This window comes from Temnothorax americanus, unplaced genomic scaffold (assembly GCF_048541705.1).
Source record: "Temnothorax americanus isolate GAGA-0224 unplaced genomic scaffold, ASM4854170v1 Scaffold13, whole genome shotgun sequence".
NCBI classification, from domain to species: domain Eukaryota; kingdom Metazoa; phylum Arthropoda; class Insecta; order Hymenoptera; family Formicidae; genus Temnothorax; species Temnothorax americanus.
This window is the reverse complement of record NW_027509264.1, coordinates 555,598-577,111: the sequence shown is the minus strand read 5'-3', so window position 1 is coordinate 577,111 and position 21,514 is coordinate 555,598. Positions and strand designations below refer to the sequence as shown.

Genomic DNA, 21,514 nt, shown 5'->3' with positions numbered 1-21,514 from the left:
TTGATTTATTAGAACGTCGATCAACCCCACGCAATGGACCGTATCGAATTTCAAATGTGACTGTTTGCCTGTCTCTCGATATGCTTGAAGTTTACCTACGCATGGCGATATGACACCACTGAAGAGAAAGAGTAAAAAGACGAAACATTCAACCACGTTAGATTTATGTGTTTACGAAGTGAATCGCTGACTCTTGTCGTTTTTCCGTATTTTTCAGTGTGTTTCAATAGGATGACGAAGTCATAAATGTTACGGAAGAGTAAATTTAGCCAATTTAATTGAGTTTTTGTATTTTGAAATACACTGGCTTTATATTAAAAATTTTTAATATTTAATATGTTTTTCCAACGCTTTTGGTTTTAACTAGCTATACATATGTGCTACGTAATATTTTACTAAAATTAAACTAACAAATTACGTCGATAACTGGGTTCCGAATTTATATACGCTCTACTCCATTTATTAAAAGCAACATGCAGAAGTAATGAATATTATAATTCAAGAGATGAGTTGCAAATCAATATTTAAATTAATAAGATTCTTTTAGAAATTAATATTTATACGTATACGTTTGTATTAATATATACTTCTCTCACGATCAAAACCTCATAATTCAATAATTTGAATATTTGATTTGAGTATTTATAATTGCAGTTAATTAATTTAATATACTATTTATCCAATTAACACAATTCCAATGCTTGACTGAATATGTATAGCGATGAATAAATTTAATTGCAAATATCATGGTGTATGAGAGTTATAATTATCGTGAGGTCAAATTTTTAATTTATTTTTATAATATCTTGTAAAAAAAAAAATACATATATATATATATATATATATATATATATATATATATATTCTACATGATTCTTGATAGGAGGCGTTAGATTTGAAATAATTTGCATATTTTATCGACTCTCTCTCTCTCTCTCTCTCTCTCTCTCTCTCTCTCTCTCTCTCTCTCTCTCTCTCTCTCTCTCTCTCTGTCTCACTCTATACCAACTTACCTTACATCTAAATTAGTATGCGTGCACCAAAGCGAGCCTTATGATAAATCTCGTTATGCGGGATCTATGCGATCTGCGTTAAGTTAACACGGGGTAGGAATAATTGCGCCCGCCACCGCGAGTTCCGATGGGAATTCTCGAGGCGCAGCATTCAAAGCAATAGGCACCTCGAAAACTCATCGGGTATGTAGATATCAATAAAAGGGATTCTAGGCTGTGGGCCGTAGCATCCGACGTGCACGATTCGATCGGCTCGTTCTCAGCAATTCGCGGCATGCTGAGAACCGAGCAGCAATACCAGCCGCACCAAAACCGTAAGGGTTGGCGCTATGCCGACCCTACAGTTGAAGGGGGCAATAACATACCGTGAGTTGCCTCGGCAGTACTACGAATAATGGAGCTTCTCGACTATCCATGATTAACGCGGCAATAACGATTATTTATAGTCCTAAAACAATGTTTCACGCTGTCCACCCCTGTTCGTTTGCTGTTCTCTCGTTCGACCTCCCCCCACTGTCTCTCTCTTTCTGCCGCTGCGCAACGTCTGAATCAGCCGTCGGTACTTTCCCCATGTCCGTCTCTGAAGCGGATTTATGCAAAAAATTCCAAAACACCGTGGAAGTGTCTCCGTGGGGTCCTACTCCACGCCTAATTAATCGAACGGGATGAGTTACGGGGTGCGGGAGGGTGCGCAGCTGCGATTGGAAAAGTGAAGGATTTAGTAGCGCATGCAAAGGGGCTTTTATGAAAGTCGCGAAACAGATCCCTTTGTCCACACCGCGATCGTAGATCACCGCTGTCCTCGAGTATAGTAATGGGGGGAGAATATACGGGAGCGACGACGTATCTCGGCGGATGTAATATGGGTTTCGATCAACAAATGCCGCGAGGGAAAACAGCAGCAGAAATTTACCTATTTATCTATAATTCCGATCAAAAGTACATTTTGCTATACGCAATGGGAAATGAAGTAATACGGAGGGGAGCGGAGGAAAAACGATTGAATACATTTTACATTTATATTACAATGTAGGGTCGTGAGCAATTTTTCTTTACATTTTTATTACATTTTCTTGTTATAGAATGGCACTCAAACCATAAACGTGCATGTCTATAAATAAAGTTCTTTTTTTTTTGAGCGTATAACTGGAGCAAGCTTTTTATAAATATGTATATGTTGCAGATATTATCTTTATATTACTAAATATTTATGTTACGTTCAGCAATTTATTTGCTTGCTATCTATTTAGCGGTTCTACAATCAGCAAAGTATATGATAATTTTCATATTAGAGAGGCTCTAGAGAGAGAGAGAGAGAGAGAGAGAGAAAGAGAGAGAAAGAGAGAGAGAAAAAGAGAAAGAGACAATATGTTATAAATATTATATTAGTTCATTTGAACTCACCGACCGATGCGCAACAGCGGAGTTGTAAGCTGTAACCCTGCGTTGATCTGTAACATAAAAATAATTTTACATTATTAAAGCAAGAAATTGCGCCGGGAGTTAAACCTCGAATGAAAAAATGAGTATTACGAACGAGTAATGAGCGAATCAAGTGCTTGAAAAACGGAATCCGCCACACACACACACAGGACAGCAAAATAATAAGTAAATAACAATTACCTCACGGTTGCCCCGCTGTCGCCAGATGCCTCCCAGGCCCCCTCCTCCTCTCCTCGGTCCTCCTTCGTTGTCACATCTCCGTCGGCGCACTCACTCATTCGCGACGTTCACGAAAATCGACGATATCGTCGCTTATGATCGCGCGACACTTTACACGGCACTCCCGGTGTTATCCTGCGTTGATCTGTAACATAAAAATATTTTTATTAAAGCAAGAAATTGCGCCGGAGTTAAACCTCGAACGAATGAGTATTACGAACGAGTAAGGAGCGAATCAAGTCGCGCTTGAGAAACGAAATCCGCCACACACACACACACAGGACAGCAAAATAATAAATAAATAATAACAATTACCTCACGGTTGCCCCGCTGTCGCCCGATGCCTCCCGGGCTCCCTCCTCCTCTCCTCGGTTCTCCTTCGTTGTCGCACCTCCGTCTCTCACTCACCCGCGACGTTCGCGAAAATCGACGATATCGTCGCTTATGATCGCGCGACACTTTGCACGGCACTCCCGGTATTAATCTCGCGACGCGACGCGTACTTTGTTACACGGCAACGAAAGAATCACGACGGAGAAGCTACGAACGAAACTATAGATCCGCTTGATGCCCGTTGACCCCGGACCCGTGACGTCACGCAGGTATTAGAGGTAGACGCTAAATGGCGGAAAGAATTTCGTAATCGCGCGGCCAACTTCACTCGCCGGGAGCAACCGTCGCGTCGCGAGGACGCTACACTTGCTGCTTGATTAACTGCGATTAAATCATCGATTTATGAACACTGCGTATATCACCCGCACTATCGTCAGATATCGAAACACCATTGAATATACGTTTAAGTTAAACGCACGGCGCACGACGTTAATAGAGACTGCGATCTGCGATCGCTAATTAAACACGCGGCGTCATTCGACTTTAGGGCTCACTCGTATCCTTTATCCGCGTTCCGAAAAAAACGACGCTAACTTCATTCTGAACTATTCTGAAGACCGCACAAACACGACGCGAGACGCGAGAGAGAAGCAAGACCGATTACTCGAAAGAATGTAATCGAAAGTCAATATTACCGAATGCGACATACCTCGGCGTCCGTATAAATTCCGCGAAGCACATGTATTAACGCAAACATTCGATGTATCACAGTATTCCGTAATCTCAATCACCGGAGTCCAACGATACGCATTACTCCGCGATGCGATCCGAGAGCAACGACGTACGTGAGAAGGGAGAAGGGAGTCGCGAGCGCGCCGCGGTAAACACGAATAGCGGCGATGGAGTGGGGGGTAGGCTGACGAGGCACGCCGAACGAACGCACCGCGTCTAGTTACCCCATCTGCCCTCTATCCCCGCAACACATGTTACCGCGGCGCCCGCGACCCGGAACGGCTGAAGTCACTAGATATCAATCCAGTGACTTTAGCGACGGCCGCGACCCCGTTCTCATGTCGTCTTACTCCCGAATCGCATCGCGGAGTAAAAGACCATTGCACGTAACAATGTTTTAGTTGTAATCGTAAGGCCGTAAGAAAATAGACCACGCGCAGTCGATTATTCTCCTTGAGCTCGAAGAATAATCGAGTGTGATTGGTCTATTTTCTTACGGCCCTACGATTATGACTAAATCGTTACGTGCAATGGCCTTTAATTGTGTTTCGATATCTGACGATCGTGGGCGACACAGTGCTCATAAATCGATGATTTAAATCGCAGTTAATCAAGCAGCAAGTGTAGCGTCCTCGCGACGCGACGGTTGCTCCCGGCGAGTGAAGTTGGCCGCGCGATTACGAAATTCTTTCCGCCATTTAGCGTCTACCTGCGTGACGTCACGGGTCAACGGGCATCAAGCGGATCGTATAGTTTCGTTCGTAGCTTCTCCGTCGTGATTCTTTCGTTGCCGTGTAACAAAGTACGCGTCGCGTCGCGAGATTAATACCGGGAGTGTCGTGCAAAGTGTCGCGCGATCATAAGCGACGATATCGTCGATTTTCGCGAACGTCGCGGGTGAGTGAGAGACGGAGGTGCGACAACGAAGGAGAGGAGGAGGGGCCTGGGAGGCATCGGGCGACAGCGGGGCAACCGTGAAGTAATAGGCAATTGTTATTATTTATTTATTATTTTGCTGTCCTGTGTGTGTGTGGCGGATTCCGTTTCTCAAGCGCGACTTAATTTGCTCCTTACTCGTTCGTAATACTCATTCGTTCGAGGTTCAACTCCGGCGCAATTTCTTGCTTTAATATGTAAAAATATTTTTATGTTACAGATCAACGCAGGGTAATACCGGGAGTGTCGTGCAAAGTGTCGCGCGATCATAAGCGACGATATCGTCGATTTTCGCGAACGACTGTCGTGAGTGAGTGCGCCGACGGAGATGCGAAGGAGGACGAACAGAGGAGGAGGGGGTCTGGGAGGCATCGGGCGACAGCGGGGCAACCGTGGGGTGAGTATTCGTTTATTATTCGTGTTATTCGTTTATTACTTTTGCTATCCCGTTCTGTCACTTTCTCAATAAGCGCGACTTGATTCGCTCATATACTCATTATTCGTTCGAGATTTAACTCCGGCGCAATTTCTCGCTTTAATATGTAAAAATATTCTTACGTTACAGATCAACGCAGGGTTGCAGCTTACAACTCCGCCGTTGCGCATCGGTCGGTGAGTCATTTTTTTATTTTCGGTGATAGTGATACCGAATAGTGATACTGAATAGGACCGTGGCTTCTCCGGTATCCGGATTGATAACAATAAAATCAAGGTCCTGTATGCCATGCAATCAGCCTACAGCCTCACTTATTGCCGAGAAGCCGTGGCTCCATTCTGATCGCGCGATCGCGCGGCGATAAATCGATAAAACGATCGCGACTGTTCGTCGATCGTCAGTATTAAGGGATCGAACACAGATGATCCATTTCGTAGCTCTACAGAAAAGTGCTACACAAAGTAGCTTGTTCGGGCCCTAACATTCTCCTGGCGCGTTGCCTGATGTTTATTATTACAGCGAGCGGTTGTGTGACAGAGTTGTATATTTACACAAAGTCGCCACGCTGTCATTCGTACATACAGTGAAACTCAAACCGGCAAGTAGTTGCGCGAACCGTTCCGCGTGTGTCGTCGTATATATTATTCCTCGAAATATGGGGTCAAACATGGGGAAACGTGACTAGAAAATACCAAACTTCATAATTATCACAGTAAGCAATTATTAGCTCTCGTAATTAAAAATTCATAAACGTATTAAGGCGACTGCTTATCGAAGCAGATTTCGAGTGATTTATTTACAGTAAAAAGAGTGAAACGCGCAATAAAGAATTGGAATTATAAATTATTATTTCGGATTATTGACAGCTTATATCTCTATTTTTAGCTTATATCCAGAAGATTGCATAAATTAACACGAGTCACCACCACACCATCCACCCAGACGTACTTCCCATTGACCATTTCCGACAATACAAATTCGTTAAATCGTACGGAAAATTTTTGGTTACGCTGGCACGCCGGCAATGCGCATTAATAAACCGACGGAAAGGGAGCGAATCAGGGGGGGGGGTCGACCAAAGGGTGAACGCAGACATTTCAGTATTGCGCTTTCCCTGCGAGAACGAAGCTTTTGTTTAATTGCGTCGACCGTCACGGTATAGCAGATTCGTGGGACACTAATGCGAATTTTGCGAGGGGATCTGAGATATAATGTCGTAGGTGGACCCGCGCGGAGTTGTCATCCGTTAAAATGTGTCTAACGTAGCAAACATTTTTCATTTTCATAATGCGCTCGCTAAATATAAAATACCATAAATATAAAATACCATCCACATGAGACTTAGTACCGTTGAATCTCACTATTATATTCCATCTGGTTTTTAGTACGAATGTATTTTATATACATATCGACGATTTACTTAAAAAATTATTATATCGTTATCGCTGATCGATGATTATTATATATCATTATGCTAATTTTTCGTTGAATTTACAAGTTTATTATCGCAATAGCATCAATTCTTGTGTGAACGATATTTAAAAATTGAGATTCACTTTCGCAGGAATATGTTCGTCTCTTATAATTCATTGCTCTAGCGAATTTGTTTATAACGTGTCAAAACGCGCATGAAATCGCGCCCATAAATTCTCTTTAACACCGTATATACTCCCGTATCGATACGACTTTCAGCCCCTCTTAATTTCACTCTGTGAAAAGCTAAACTTTTTCTATATTCTCTCTCTTTCTCTCACAATTGTATCATAATTCGCGAAAGGCGTAATTGTTAGCTCGGAGATAGGGAAAAATCGTGGGGTGCTCGCCACGAGGCAGAGAGAACGGGAGAAGTCTTCACCCTCCGCTCGTATATCTCTCGCGAGTTAGGTATATTTCTGAATTTTTAATCTCGTGAAATTTCACACCGTCATAAGAGACGCATGCTAACGCTCAAACTTGCACGCCGCTCCGTACCGAAGACCATTGTACGTTTATTAAACGCATAACACCGTCCTCCCTCCTCTCTCTCTCTCTCTCTCTCTCTCTCTCTCTCTCTCTCTCTCCGAACTTTCGGAGATATATGGAGCGATTTGATCTTACCCCGTGTCGTCGTGATTCTGCCGAAACGTAAAAACCGTCTGTATAAAAGCTTCCTGGCGTGAGCTAGCCGGGAGCTTGTGACGGCAGCCTTCATCTTGGGAAATACTCTCGTTAAGGTACTCTCGTTCTCGTACGAGGATAAATATTCGCAATGCGAATTTCAAAGAGTTCATGAAGAGTTCGTGAAGCAAACCGAGTGAATCGAGACAAGATATTGACTGATAACAGAGAAACGTTCTCCAACGTGGTTTCGGGGTGTTTTAGTTTGCATCCTCTTTTATTTATCCACTCTATTATTTTACTGTCGCACCAATGTCAACGCTACACGTAACAAAAGAGTTAATAATAACTACTTGCATTGCGTGCGGTTTACTTATACTTGCGTACAGAAAATATAACATATACAGAGATGTGTGGAAATTCGGTTACATCAAATGTGTCACTGGTATCAAAGGGGACGAAATGGGAATATAAAAAATATGAGATGTTTGAAATCTCGTTGGCGGAAATTCAAAACGTCCGGCAACAATCGCGACCGCAAGGGTGCTTGTCCGCTTTAGAAAAAACCCTCCCGTTTCCATACGTAGATCACGGGCGACAGCCGTACGTCGTAAAAAAGCGTGTGACGGCTCAATATTTCGACCGGGGCCATTCTCGCGGCTTGTTCCTCTGTTAGCGATTGATTCCAATCAGCGATGTCGGGACGCTTTGTTGGGAATGACGGACGACAGGGGCGAGGTGCGCGGCGGCTCCCTTCTTTATTGGTGCACCGTCGAGCCATTACTTGGTTCACTGTTAACGTTAAGTGCATCGCCTATAGGTACACGGTGTCAGGACACCGAGGTAATAACGCCCTGCACTCGACCGTGCGCTGTAGGTATTCTGTGGCTGAGTGAGAACCGATTACCTCAAATTCTGCTTCCACGAGCGAGACCTCTGCTCTCTTCACGCGCTCTGCTGTAGCTACGAGGCTATCTCACATTCGCCATGGCTTTGCTTTGCAATCGGAGAATACGGATTCGTCTAGTCAACGCTCTCGCGTAACAGCGTCTGTTACTATGTCCGCCTATTTTCTCAGGGAGCGTTAGATATTAAAAATTACTTATGTATATTAAATTTAAAAAAATATTTTTCAAGTTGCTCATTATGAAAGCGGATGTCTGATGAACATTTCTTGATTTTTATGAAAGATTTGTCATCCATTTAGTCTTCTCTGCTTAAAACATCACCAATGGTTCGGAAACGTTCACTGCCAGATCTTCGTAAAAGGCTGTTGGTAATCCGACAGTGATTCATAAGGCTATTCGCGTTAAGTGGGTCAGCGTATCCTGAGTGAAAGATTAAAAAAGGAGATTAAGCACCAGCCATCCCTTTACATTCAGTAATACGTTAAAACGCCCGGAAGAATCGCCATTTAATGGTGCTAGCGCACGATTCGCCGACTCGCCTGAAATTCCCGATGTAACGAAAGGAATGCCCGGTTAGATATTGAAGCTCTGGATGTTTTTATTACATCGTTACGCGTACCCCGGCACGTCATATGGTCGCATCGTCATATTCCGTCCCCGCTTTTATTACCGCATGATTTTATTATACTGCTCGAGTTTTTGACTTTTAAATAACGCTCGGTTTACGAGAGAGAAGGACACGCGGTAGCGCCGTGATATATCTTATCGGCTATCGCGTGATATTAACGGGGGACAAAGCACGAAAATTGTGAAATATTCCGGCAAGATTGATATTTTTAAAAGAAATTATATATAAATGTCTTTTAATTTAATCATATAATTTAATTATAAATCAAAGAAGACAGTATACCGAAAGTAATATTTTACTTGATACAACATTAATTCGTTTTAATAGTTTTTTTAAATAGTTTTGATAGTTCCCAAGATGTAATTTAGATGTTCCACGAACATTGCGTCCTAATTCATATTTTCCCGATATAACCAACCGCGGGGGATTTCGCACAAATCAAATTGAAATTTAACTACTTATCGAATATTGACATCGTGCGACAGATACGGATCTAATTAGTATCCATTTATATATAACTTAAGCACACAGACTAGATCTGGCGTCGTTTTATCGATGATTATAAATAACGAATTGATAATTCGTAGATATATCACCGATTTAAGATTTACAAGGTTCAAATGTATTAGAAAAGTTAAAGGTCCTTTTTATTCTTGGTTATAGTTCTATTTTTCGTATACATTGCGACATTTACCGAAATTAGTCGTGACCTGTTTTCGCGTAACGAGTCTGACGGAGCGTGCTAATTCCAAAAAAGGTGCGGTGCATAACTCGATGCAAGAGGAGAGCGACCTAAGGCGTTCGATTGGAAAATGTCCTATCATGCAGCTTAGATCGCGAGAGAATGTTCAGTATCGTAAAATAAGCGCTGCGCTACACGGCGATTACAGCGGGTATAATTGAGGCGAGTCGGAATCGGAAATCCCCTATTATCGGATTTCGTTTAAATTTACGAATATCCCTATAAATATTTATCAATACACCTCCTTCATCTCCGATGCGCCGCGTTGGCTCGCGTCTATCCGTGGACTCGGAAATATTCCATCAAGTATCCGCAAAGTTCGCTAGCAGTCGCTGAAGCGGAAGTGTGAATTCTTTTTTCGGAAGGTGCGCGCTGAATTATCGTCGGATATTGAGGCCGGTTGTCGCGACGCGAAACATATTCTACATGGTGATTCCGCCGGGGTTCACGTCCCATTGGCTTTTCGGTTATTACGTACAAAACTGACACGAAATTTTCCTCTGTCACGATACATCGGCTTTTGAAACTCTCAAATATTAAATCAGATATTGCACTGAGCGTCAAACTTCAAAATCAATATTCGTAATATCACAGAGACATACGTTTTCTACCCTCCATTTGTTCCGACAATTATCGTTATCCGCGCGTTGAGTTTCCCCGCGAGAATCCTCTCGTCGCAGATTTTACTAGTTCTCGAAGAGAAAGTCCACTCGGGATCATCGCGATAGAATTACGCGCCACATCATTACTGGCGCATTTCTAGTTGTTACTTAAAATAATACATTGCCGGGCGAAGGCCACAAAATATACACATGGTATTATAATACCGACGCGGTATAATATATGTCGAGTTTACGAGCTTATAAACCGGAACGAACCTTAATATAAGAATGTTATAGTGTGGTCTTCATAAATTTTACAGAGTAACACCGCATTTTACCGCGATTCGATCGTATTTTATTCATACGTATCCGCGGTATGATTATACCATCCAATATTTTATCGATAGGTCCATCGGGATAATGAATTGGTTATAGTTAGTACTAAGGATAAATGTGTCGAGACATAACATTTTACAGAAACTGATACGATTCTATTTTCAATAAAATATGATATGCAAGCATATTGTAAATAAATGCATAACAATGCATAACGCAACGTAGTTTTGGAGACCGCTTAAGCGCGTTCACCAACATCGTTTTTCCTCCCCGTGAAACTTGCAATCCGAAATAGTCATCCGGAATACGAGATTAGTAATCGTAACTTTCGAGTAACATCGACGACGATCGCGATTCTGACGAAAGAAGAAATACTTCACGGTGACTTTTCCTCGCGAGAGAAACTTCTACGACCGGCAAGGAAATTACTTTCCACCAAGCTACGTATCCCGCTCCGGGGGGTTTATGGTCTTGGAGCAGCGAACGACATTCGCGGCGGAAGACGAAAGGAGCCAGGAGGACTTTGACGATTCAGCACATTTTCGGTCTTTCGTGTTTCATTGAGGCGCGTGTCATCGCCGAGCTGTCGAATGGAACGGAGAATAGGATGATCTGCGCGGAGAGATTGCGTGAAATAAATTTACTTCTTTTCGGATTTTCACGATCTTGTCTCAAAAATCTAACTAATGCAAACCTCTAACATTGAATTTGCAAATTGTTTTTTTTAGAAATTATTTTTACAAATTGTCCAATAGTTATAAACCATGGCAAATGTAACTTTTTGCAAATAAACTTCTAAGTAGATTGTTGCATTATAAAGCAGATAATACTATATGTATAATGTGCGGTAACCGATAATCGACAATGAAACGTGTCGTATTCTCTTCGCATTCGCCGCATTGTGGGCTGGCGAATCCGCAACGGATGTGAATGCGGAACATTCAAAAGTTTTTAAACGTGTTGTGCCACTATTGGACATGTTAAATATCCTCTCGTGAATCAACGCGGTAGAGATAAGTTTGTGTTAAATAAATTCAATTCCTTTCATTTTAACGCGACTTTAAATAATAAAAGTATTTCTTTTGCAACACAAATATAGATACCGTTTATTACTATTTACGATACTTACAAATTAAGTCACATTAAAATTGGAGATGTTTGCTGAATGTTATTAATGCGTATATATTTAAAAAAAACTAAATTAGATAGCTGAAAACCAAAACGTAACATATTAATACATTCGTTTCATTTTGGGTTTACGAACTTTCGGTACTTTCGTCCCTCTCACGCCATATTTCTGGATTACGACTGCAAGTACGCGACCATACCGAACGAGCCCACCTAATTAAGGCGTTTGTTCAACCCTATGGATTATTTAAGTCAATGTCACGCTACTGGTCCTCGAGAGGCTCGTTAGAAATAGGGCCAATTACCATTAAGAGGTCGACGCGGGACGGCGGTTTCTCAGCTCCCGCGATAGCGAAAGAGTCCGAAATTATGCGCTCGTGCTGTTCCCTTACCCTCAGCAATAAACTTGAAAATCTTCCATCAATCCGCCCCTTCTGGGAACAGGAAGAGAGATTGTCGCCTCGTGTTTGCTGTACGTACACGGGTATGGCATGCTCGTGCGATATGTATGTGCGAGGATACTCCGCGCTGAGTAGCGACGACAGTTCTTCGCTTACGACGCGACGCCGGCACCCCGCAATATCTGGCGGAATTAGTTGTCGCCCGGGTCCCGAGGTTAAAGGGACCAGACAACTGGTTAAAAGGATTATCCCTGCTTACGTTACTCGGCCCAAGCTAATGCCCCACGCATTATTAAATCATTCCTGGAACCGTCGCGGAACAGCAGTCTGTTGCCGAATGCCGTAAGACATGAGCGCCTCGTTCTCGTTCATTACTGAATATTCTCGTTGGCGTTACTTGGAGAGTAACCGTCGCGAAAACACGGAATTACCACTTAGAGGAGACTCCTCCAGAATCCCTGCTCTAAGAGCCTGTTCCGTGCCGTATCCCCTTGGTACTTGACCCCAAGTTCAAAGAAGTTACCTTTGTCAAAGGGTGCTGGAGTACGGAAATTTTATTCCACAAGTACCGACCTTGTGGAAGCTCTAGCTTTTAGTATTTTTTTAGTTATTTAACGAATAAAGCTGTTCGCAGAACTTCAACTTAAATTTGACCTAGACCGAATTAAATGGCACAAATAATGTTGGAAAATATCACCACCTGTTTTCGAAAGAAGAAAAATCTAATGTTTTTTTTTTTCTAAAATATGTTTTGACAAATTGAATCGTATGAACAGCCCTATAGAGAGAAGAAAGGCACTCTTAAAGGATAAAATCAAACAGACGTAACTGGAAAAGTTTCTACTGTAACTATACATCCCCTGAATGAGCAATGAACTTTGTCCGCCAAATGGGACCGAAGAGCTCGCGATTACGCAAATCTGCCATAATTCACACGAGCATCCTTGCTCGTTGAGGTTACACGACTGCTTACCATACTGAAAGTTTCTTAATCCGCGGATTCAAACAGTACCAACTGCATCGTCGTGTCGTGGAAGAAACTCAACTTTGAAGCGTTGTATAGCATTCGGTAGCGCAGTCTATAGTTTCTTTCGCGCCCCGCTTCTTTCTCCTTTCGCCACTCTTCCTCTTCCGCCACTTTCTTTCTCGAGACAAGCGCCGGTCGAATAGCTTCCTATTTGAAGTTATGGACGCTGAAATCCTCCCGGAACTGTCCGCGTAAGTGAAGGGAACGACGAAGTCATTGTTCCGCGGGTCGATCGTTTATTCTCCCGCGATGCATGCTTCTACAGCAGCACCGACTGGCCAGGTAGATGCAGTCGCATTTCGCGTCTTGCTCGCCTCATGTGCGATCCCTTTACGCTCCTCGAGTTTATAGGCGCAAGCCATCGTGTCCACGTTTGCTTCAGGCTTTACCATCGACACGACCCTGCCTGCCGGTAACTCCGTGCCCGCTATCGCACCGTGCTTACGAGCTCTCGCTCAGGTTGTATCGCGAGGAACAGAGAAAGAGAGAAACGACCGGAGCTAGCGTGGAATGGAATAACGGGGTAGCAATCTCTCGAGGTTCGAGTCCCCGGGGAATGATTCGCGTCGTAATCACGGACTTCGTCTTAATGAAAATTTCGTGGCTTTCACGTGGCGGTAGTACGAATGTTTCGGGGAAAGAAGAACGCGTATTTCGTACGTAAATAGGACTTCCGTCCATGGAAGTCTTCTGTAACAAACGCAACGCTGCTCTTGAGATGTAAATCGGGTTTACATGATAAGTGTTTAAAACAATTATTTGCATACGCATTTTTATTATTAATTATTATATAATAAATACAATTGATCAACATTGCTATTTTACTTTATAATTACATGAATAAGAAGATCGGAGATTATGAGAAATAAAGAATAAAAAGACTTGTGTTCGACACATGTGAAAGCTCCATAGAATTATAAAATTTATCTCTGGTCGCCCACACACACAAGAGAAAGAGTTTATTAATTCACGTTGCATTTGGAGAACCCTTTTTATGCTTTCGTATGCGTAGCCTTGAATATTGCATTGCAAGGTTCCACGCAAAGTAATTGCTCTACCAAAAGTTAGTAGTTTTCATGACTAATGTAACGTTAAATTGCGATGGCCAATTAGAAATGCGAAATGGAAGTAATGAGTTTTGAATTGCGCGTTGTAATTAAGTGCCGATGATTACGACGATGCATCAATCAACAGGTGAATCCGATTGTTTTAGACCGCTACGATTACCGTGTTCTAACGTGCGAGCAAGTATGAATTATGACCAAACTTAACTTATCGCGCGTTATTGTCGGCGGCATCGTCAGTCGCGTCGCGATACCAATACGATCGCGCGGCACAAACATTTCTGTATGCATTTTTCAAAATTTATCGACGCGATAGCGTCAATGTTACGAAAATTTTGCGCGACCTGAAACCACTCGCGCTTGCGATGTCGCAGATATCCAAAATCGATTCCGGAAGCCAGCTGAAACGCTAAGCGCCGTTTTGAGTGCGAGGTCGCACACGCTACACAACGCGCATTGATCGGGGAAACCGCAGCGAAACGGAAAGTGCTCCAACAGCAGACCGCTCTGGCTATTCCGCTGGGGAAAAATATATTTTTGCAGTGGCTTAATCTGAAAATAATTCGACTTTATGGTGACATTTAGCCGCGTGGCGGCGGCAGCGGGCGGCGACGGGCGCGGCGGCCTCAAGGGAGCGCGAGCACAACGCGCAGCTTCCGTCCCGTTTCACGTACGCTTAATTGTTAGACACGTGTGTGCAAGTCCAATTAAACCATTATGTGAGGGGCGCGAAGCGGGAGAGAGTAATAGAAATATAAAATCTCGGCGGAGTGCAATAATTCACTGGCGTTTCCGCGTCGAGTTTCGCTCACCTCGGCGTTTTAACTGGTTTTTATAGTTTCTCGCGTTTCCCTCGTTACAGCCCCGGGGTTTTGCATTCGTCGCAACTGCCTTATCGGTTGTAACACGGTCGTTAAACACCAGCGCGACGTCGGGGTTTGCGCAAAGGGAATGGGGAAAAAGAGCGGGATAAAAGGAATATGCCGCGCAAACCCTAGATATACTGCGTGACTCGCCTCGCGAAATTTGAGTCGCCGTGTCCCGTGCGGCCGGGATACGTTCAACCGCTGTTATTTTCAGAATTCGCGGGCGAAAATGAAAAGCCGCTAACGAGAATTCGTGCGCCGCAAATCTCACCGGTACAAGTCCTCGCACCCGCCGTAAGAGCATCCCAGAATTTTTCCATCGCGATTTTATTTTCAGCCGCGCGTTTCACGCGCGGATGCCGTATCGGGTGGAAGAGACGCGGCGGTGACGAAGCAAGCGCGAGAATCACGAGCACGTGAAAACACGTTGTCGATGAGGGCGAAACGAGGGTAGGTCGGCGCGGCGTGCGGCAGTCGGCCGGGAATAAGTTATGAACTCTATGCATTTTAAATGACTAAATCTCTGGGCCGAACGTACTCTTTGCTGGATTTTTCCGGGCGAGAAATACATTATTGGCCCGGCAATCTCCCTAGACGCCGCGTCGGCGTCGGCGTCGGCGTCGGCGTGGCATCACCCGGCACATTGTACGTGCAGCGTTATCGCGCGTTACACCCGCTTGTTCTCGTGTTTCAAGAGGACACAACGTGCCGCCCCCTTCCATCGTCTTCTTTTATTTTCTCCCTTCGCGTCCCTCTGACGCTCGCAGGCAGTCGAGTCGTTGCGCTTACATTGCATCGTTCTGGAAGGGACGCCCGGGGACCTCGTCGTACGTGCGTAAAGTCACCATGCACGCGCCTGTTGTTCCCGCAGACGGCGATGTCGCTGTCAGGAGCACAAATACAAAAAATCTTAAGAGCGAGATTTGTTCGTAAGAGGATATTATTGAGGAATCGTGAAGAAAAACTAAATAATGCAATAAATTGAAAAGCAATTTTTCATTTTATTTTTGTAGACAAAAAAACAATAAAAAATAGATTGACGGATATCAAGCAAGTGAGTACAAATTATATGACAGTTATTACAGTATCATTAATTTTTTTAAATGAGCAAGATATATCTCTTACATTTTTATCATTTTTGATACCTCAATTAACATTATACACGCAATCGTCGTAGATATCAGAGAGAAATAACAATCTCGAGGATAAGTCACGGGCCGCTCCAATATTTACGCGGCCGCACGACACGCTATTATGTAAACGGATGAAATTTTATCGGCGCTCACGCGTATGCAAATCGCGAAGGAAAATAAAATTTGCATTGCGCCCTTTTTCCACGCCGCCCTTTTAGAACTTCGGAATCCAATCCGACGGCGCGCACTCTCAAATTCAATATGGTGCGGCGGTGCGCATATGGCAGTGTGTATCTCGGCGGGATCATAAATATAATAGGTCTAGAGTTAGAGGGACGCGTTGCATGATGTATCGTATATAAAATTAAAAGTTTGCGACGAGATAATGATTTTCCGTAAAATTTTGCTAAGGAAAAATTAATTTTCAATTGATTATCCGGGATTTTTAAAAAACTTTGTACAGCGTCAGATGCGTTATCGTGATTATTATACGATTGAAATCTGCGCAGATTTGCCTTGTAGTATTACTTGTTTCTATGTAAATTTATTAAAAAGACGCCGCGCGCATAATCGCGTCGCCAGACATTGCGCGGTAAATTAGATTACTATCCACTCATCAATTCCCTCTCTCTTCTACTTGGTCGCGTTATCTGAAGAATTAATAAAGGCTGGACCCTGCGGAAAGGTACGGAGGGACGAGGCGCCGAGCACCACTTTCAATTCCGCATTTGCATAAAATAATCCATAGCGGCTGGACGCGGTGAGAAATTACATCGTGCCGTGGACGATCTCGAGTACCAACCCAAGGGGCGTCGCGGTCGAGTGGAGATATTTATTATAGGAAATCAATTTCAAACGAAGGAATGCGCGCGATCGCGGAATTTAGATAAGAAATCAGAACCGGCTTCTTATTTTGCGCGCCATTATTGCCGCGGAATCGACTGATAACGCTTTCAATTATTGAATTATTGAATTATTAAAAGAGTCGAAAAGAGAGAGAAAAAAGAGAGAGGGGAAGAAGAGCAGGGTGCGGTCATTTCGCTGATCTAAAGTTTTAACGCGCGCGACACATAGCATACGTGTTCGAAAGTGCTATTTCGCCGGGTTCTGTGTACATGCGAACTTTTAACCAAAAAAAAAAAAAAAAAATACGCATTCTAAAAGCACGCCCGCGTCGACGATCGACGAAGCGCGAAACTATATCAGGCGGTAGATTTTTATCATCGTACGCATCGAGCGAGAGGCTCGCCTTTTAAACGTACGGTACCAGCATTTGATGCTCATTGTACTCATTGGCAAAAAAGCCGGCGAAGCGTGCAAAATTTATTAACTTCTCTCTTCCTAACGACGCGAGACTCCATATACCGCACATCCGGTGCGTTCGGACACCTTCCCGAAGCCCTCCGTTTCCATTAAATACACCGCACCGCGACCGGGGAGTAAATTTTTTTCTTCCCCGTCGACCGTCATATATCTTAAATCAGTTTTACGAGCGGCATCTTCGACGCACGGAAGCGTCGCGAATGACACGTGGACGAGGGCGTGGATGCAAGCGTTTTGCAGTATATTGATGCGTTCTCGGTGCACGCCGAGCTAAGGGGTCGAGGTCTCCCGGAGGTCACGTCATTTCGTGTTATTAAATTTATATAGACGACGCGGACCTCTCTGATCCCGGCGACGTAGATTTGTCAGGAGGACGGTGACCCCGCAGGCCTTGTGGGAATTCAATATTGCACTTTCCCGTGTCTCTGTCCCCCTCCTTTCTCTGGAGCACCGTTCTTCTACCCTCTTGGGGAGGCGCAGCCGGCAAATGTTTGTGAAACTAATGCAACCGTTCTGAGATTTGATGACACAAAGAGCGAGAGGACGAGGAGTGAGCGAGAGAGAAGGACAGAGGCAGGACAGGATGAGTAGTACGGGGATACACCCGACAGTTAATCTTTTGCTCAAGAGCGATCACATTTTCGGCCGGCAATGAAGACGTAGAAAGTGTAAAGTGTAATATTTAAAGCGCAGTCTCAGACAGCATAACAGTGAAACAAAGTTAAATAGTTAAAATTATTTATGTTTTAATAAAGAATACGTAATAATATAGAAATTATAGTTTAGAAAATGAAAACCTTGAAAAGAAAGCATATCTTGTGGAGAAGGGGGAGTCCACTCGATTCAAGCAAAAAGTTTTTCCAAGTAATTACAAAGTTTCACGACAAGAATTTAACGATCAGCTCGCAATGAAAGCGTAGGAATTAAATAAGTATATATATATAATACGAATTTTAACTTTCCGAGAAGTTCATTTCAGAAAGAGATGTTCTACTTGTTCTTGTTCGTAAAGAAATGAAGAAGTCTGACCTATAAGACACATTAAAGTATTATAACGGGAAATATAACCATATTTCTGTGCCGAAGTTAATTATTTAAGTGCCAGAATATTTTTATTAATATTTTTATTATATATTCTTTCATTTTAAAAATATGGTTTATTACTAATAATTAAATAACACGAAACAAATTATTTATATAGAGAGGAGTGAGGACACTATAGAGTTCACAAATACAGACGAATAGCTTGTTTTTCACATCAAAGCTTATATTTTACGCTGCTGGAATATAAGCTCTGCTTACTCTTAATTAATTAATTATTATCAGATTACTAGTGCATATCCATTATTCAGATTTCAGATTATAGAGTACACATACCGCACAGTATTCGGCTTCATGTTTATGCAAAGTATACAATAATGTTTGAATAGAAGCGACCAATATTCTAATCATACAATAGCCTTAATTAATATTACCATATGTCAATTATTAAATAGTAGGAAAAGCAAATTGCGCGATAAAAAAATTCAGAAGACTAAACACCACGATATAACTTGAGACATACTTTTAAGTGAAAATAATATTCTTATATCATATGATGTCAATTCGAAAGAAATAGAAGTTTTGATACGTAGAATCCCACAATCAATTTACTATATTTTAGTAATGTAATAAAATATTACGTACGGTGAGATATATAAATAAGACATTGTATACTTTATATGTATATACATTTTTTTAAAATACATTTCAGGACGCTGAAATATCTTTGTACCCTATAATTTTTTTTCGCTTCTCTTGTCAGAGACAAGTTGTTTCGTTTTTTCTTCTGTTTTTTTTATCGAAAGAAAACTATCGTCTGCTTAGGAATTTGATCAAGACACAACGTTTAAAAGACGTGGAAAAAGGAGACGCGAATAACGAGGGAATCCGATCAGGGGATTAAAGCCGTTTCCACTTCATGAGGCAACCGGGGACTGCTACTTTCCTTTTTTTAATCGCCTGCGTGATATTCCGCGCGTGTACGCGAGTCGTATGTTTACCTCGCGGTAATGGGTGCCGCTGCGTGACGTGGTTTCTTAATTTTGCCGGTTTCAGTCCCTCGGACCGGATGCGGAAGGCCGGAAGGACTGCTACGAGGACGGAACACCGCACTTTGCGGAATCCGACGAGAAAAACGAGACGGAGCGCTTGGCGAGAAGCACGGTGAGGCGAATGGGAGCACTGACGGAGGGACGGGAAGTAGGTAGTCGAGGAAGAGAAATAGGGATAGGAAAAAATAAGGCGCGGGAGGGTAGACGAGTGCGCGAGAGGCATGCCAAACAGGTGCCCAAAAGGGTATCGCGCTTTTCTATTTTTCTTCGGCTCTCTCGCGCTACTTCGCTTTTTAATGATGTGGCTGACTCCTGCCCGCGGTTCATGATCTCGGCGAAATTGCAGTTACACACGTGATGCGTGCACCTATTTTCTTTTCATATTTTTTTCTTTTCCGTGACAGCGAAATAGGACCACTGCGATGGATGAGACGCTTCACGCGCATACAATGCGGATAGGATGGAAGATTCATCATCGCGTTCGGACCCGTTGGAAGAGATTTGTTGTTTAAAAAATACGTAACATGTGCTGTGGAAAAATTTTGACATTAACGATTTCATGATCCAAAAATATTGGAATATTCATAACTCTATTATTGTGTAAAACCTGTTGCGCATATACATTACTTTTCGTGGAATTCGAGGTAGATCGTTGCTTACAAAATGCTCATCCGTTTTTAATATAAAGGACAGACATTCTGTGTGAACGAAGACAAAATGAAAATCTTACAGAATTTAGACGAACTTTAACCTTAGCTATAGTGCACTATTCAGGTTGTTCCTATCAATCTCACGATGTCGCCGTTTACAGCGAGAGCTAGGGAACAATGCGTCATAATGTGTAATTTTAGTTCGTCGAACTCCCGTAACGTGGGAAACTATACATCACGCTCGATGCAGCACTTATATATTCGCGCAATTTCAATTTCGCTTCTCTAGATGAGTATCGATGATGCATAAAGTACCTATTCTGTAATATACCTCCAATTTTTTACGCATTTATCATGCCGCCTCAAGAGGTATATATATATATATATATATATATATATATATATATATCTCATGCGCCGCGACTCAATTATAAACAACCAAAATCGAAAGGAATCTTTATCCTCGGCATCACGCGAGCGCGATAATCACATTTTAACGAGTCTCCCGTCGCCGAACGACAAGTACTAATTATCCAACAATCTGTCAGCGAGATACAATTAAACCGACATTATAAAGTCTCGACGACGAGATAGAGACAGAGTTGAAATTTCCAGACTGCCTCCACTTCGACCCTCGCGGGAGGCCAGTCTTAAGGGAGGATCCTTTAAATTCGCATAAACGCGAGAAACTATCCCCCGCTGAATACTCGTGTACAACATCGCGACGGGACTTCGCTTCTTCCGCTGCTTGCTCCCGATTTCTTCCTCATTCCCCCCGTCCGTCCCTCCCTCCTCCCCCTGTCGCTACATCGTCCGTTCCCCCGGCACAATTCACTCGCGCTCAAAGTTAAATACTCGGCGCGAAACTTCCGCTTTTCGCCCTGTGCCTTCTTAATCATTGACACTAACTCACGCCCGCTTGGAATGTATAAATAACTAATTAGACGGCTGACGCCGAGAGAGCGCGAGGCGCGAATGCATAATTTAAACATCCATTAACGCGCACACCATAGTTCCGCTGTTAATACGCGCGGGAAGGCCGCGCGCATGCCTTAATTCGTCCCGTGGGAATTCGGCAGAGTTCCGAATCTTATCCGGGCTCGATTCCGCCCGTACGCGTGTGACATCCTCCTCGACAGTGCGAGATGTCTTTAATATGTAGGCTGGAGCGTTTATAGTACCGCACAGTACTCGAGAAATTACTACGAAATTACTTCAAAATTATCACTAATACTATTTATATTATACTTGTATTATACTCTGGAGTACAAATATAACAAAATAAGATATATTTTCAACGTTTAAGATTAGGATTTTAGGACAGACAAAATCATGTATAGAGTAATACACACTACGTGAACGTGCATTAATTAATTTTATATTGTTCTGTAAAACAATATTTAT

At 42.9% G+C, this 21,514-nt stretch overlaps 2 protein-coding genes across 2 annotated transcripts in view; one reads left to right on the top strand and one right to left on the bottom strand.

Annotated features, from left to right (window-relative positions):
- Window positions 1-3,871, bottom strand: part of LOC143893828 (uncharacterized) — a 203,448-nt gene extending 199,577 nt beyond the window's left edge. The window contains exons 1-3 of the mRNA XM_077399566.1: window positions 2,991-3,871; window positions 2,637-2,820; window positions 2,418-2,464 (exon numbers count right to left, since the gene is read on the bottom strand). Of these exons, the coding sequence (XP_077255692.1) occupies window positions 2,418-2,464; window positions 2,637-2,734 (145 nt within the window). The 5' untranslated portion in view covers window positions 2,735-2,820; window positions 2,991-3,871. The remainder of the gene's footprint in view (window positions 1-2,417; window positions 2,465-2,636; window positions 2,821-2,990) is intronic.
- A 1,398-nt stretch (window positions 3,872-5,269) lies between these two features.
- Window positions 5,270-21,514, top strand: part of LOC143894009 (chymotrypsin-2-like) — a 144,330-nt gene continuing 128,085 nt past the window's right edge. The window contains exon 1 of the mRNA XM_077399984.1: window positions 5,270-5,288. The gene's annotated coding sequence lies outside the window, so the exon portion shown is untranslated. The remainder of the gene's footprint in view (window positions 5,289-21,514) is intronic.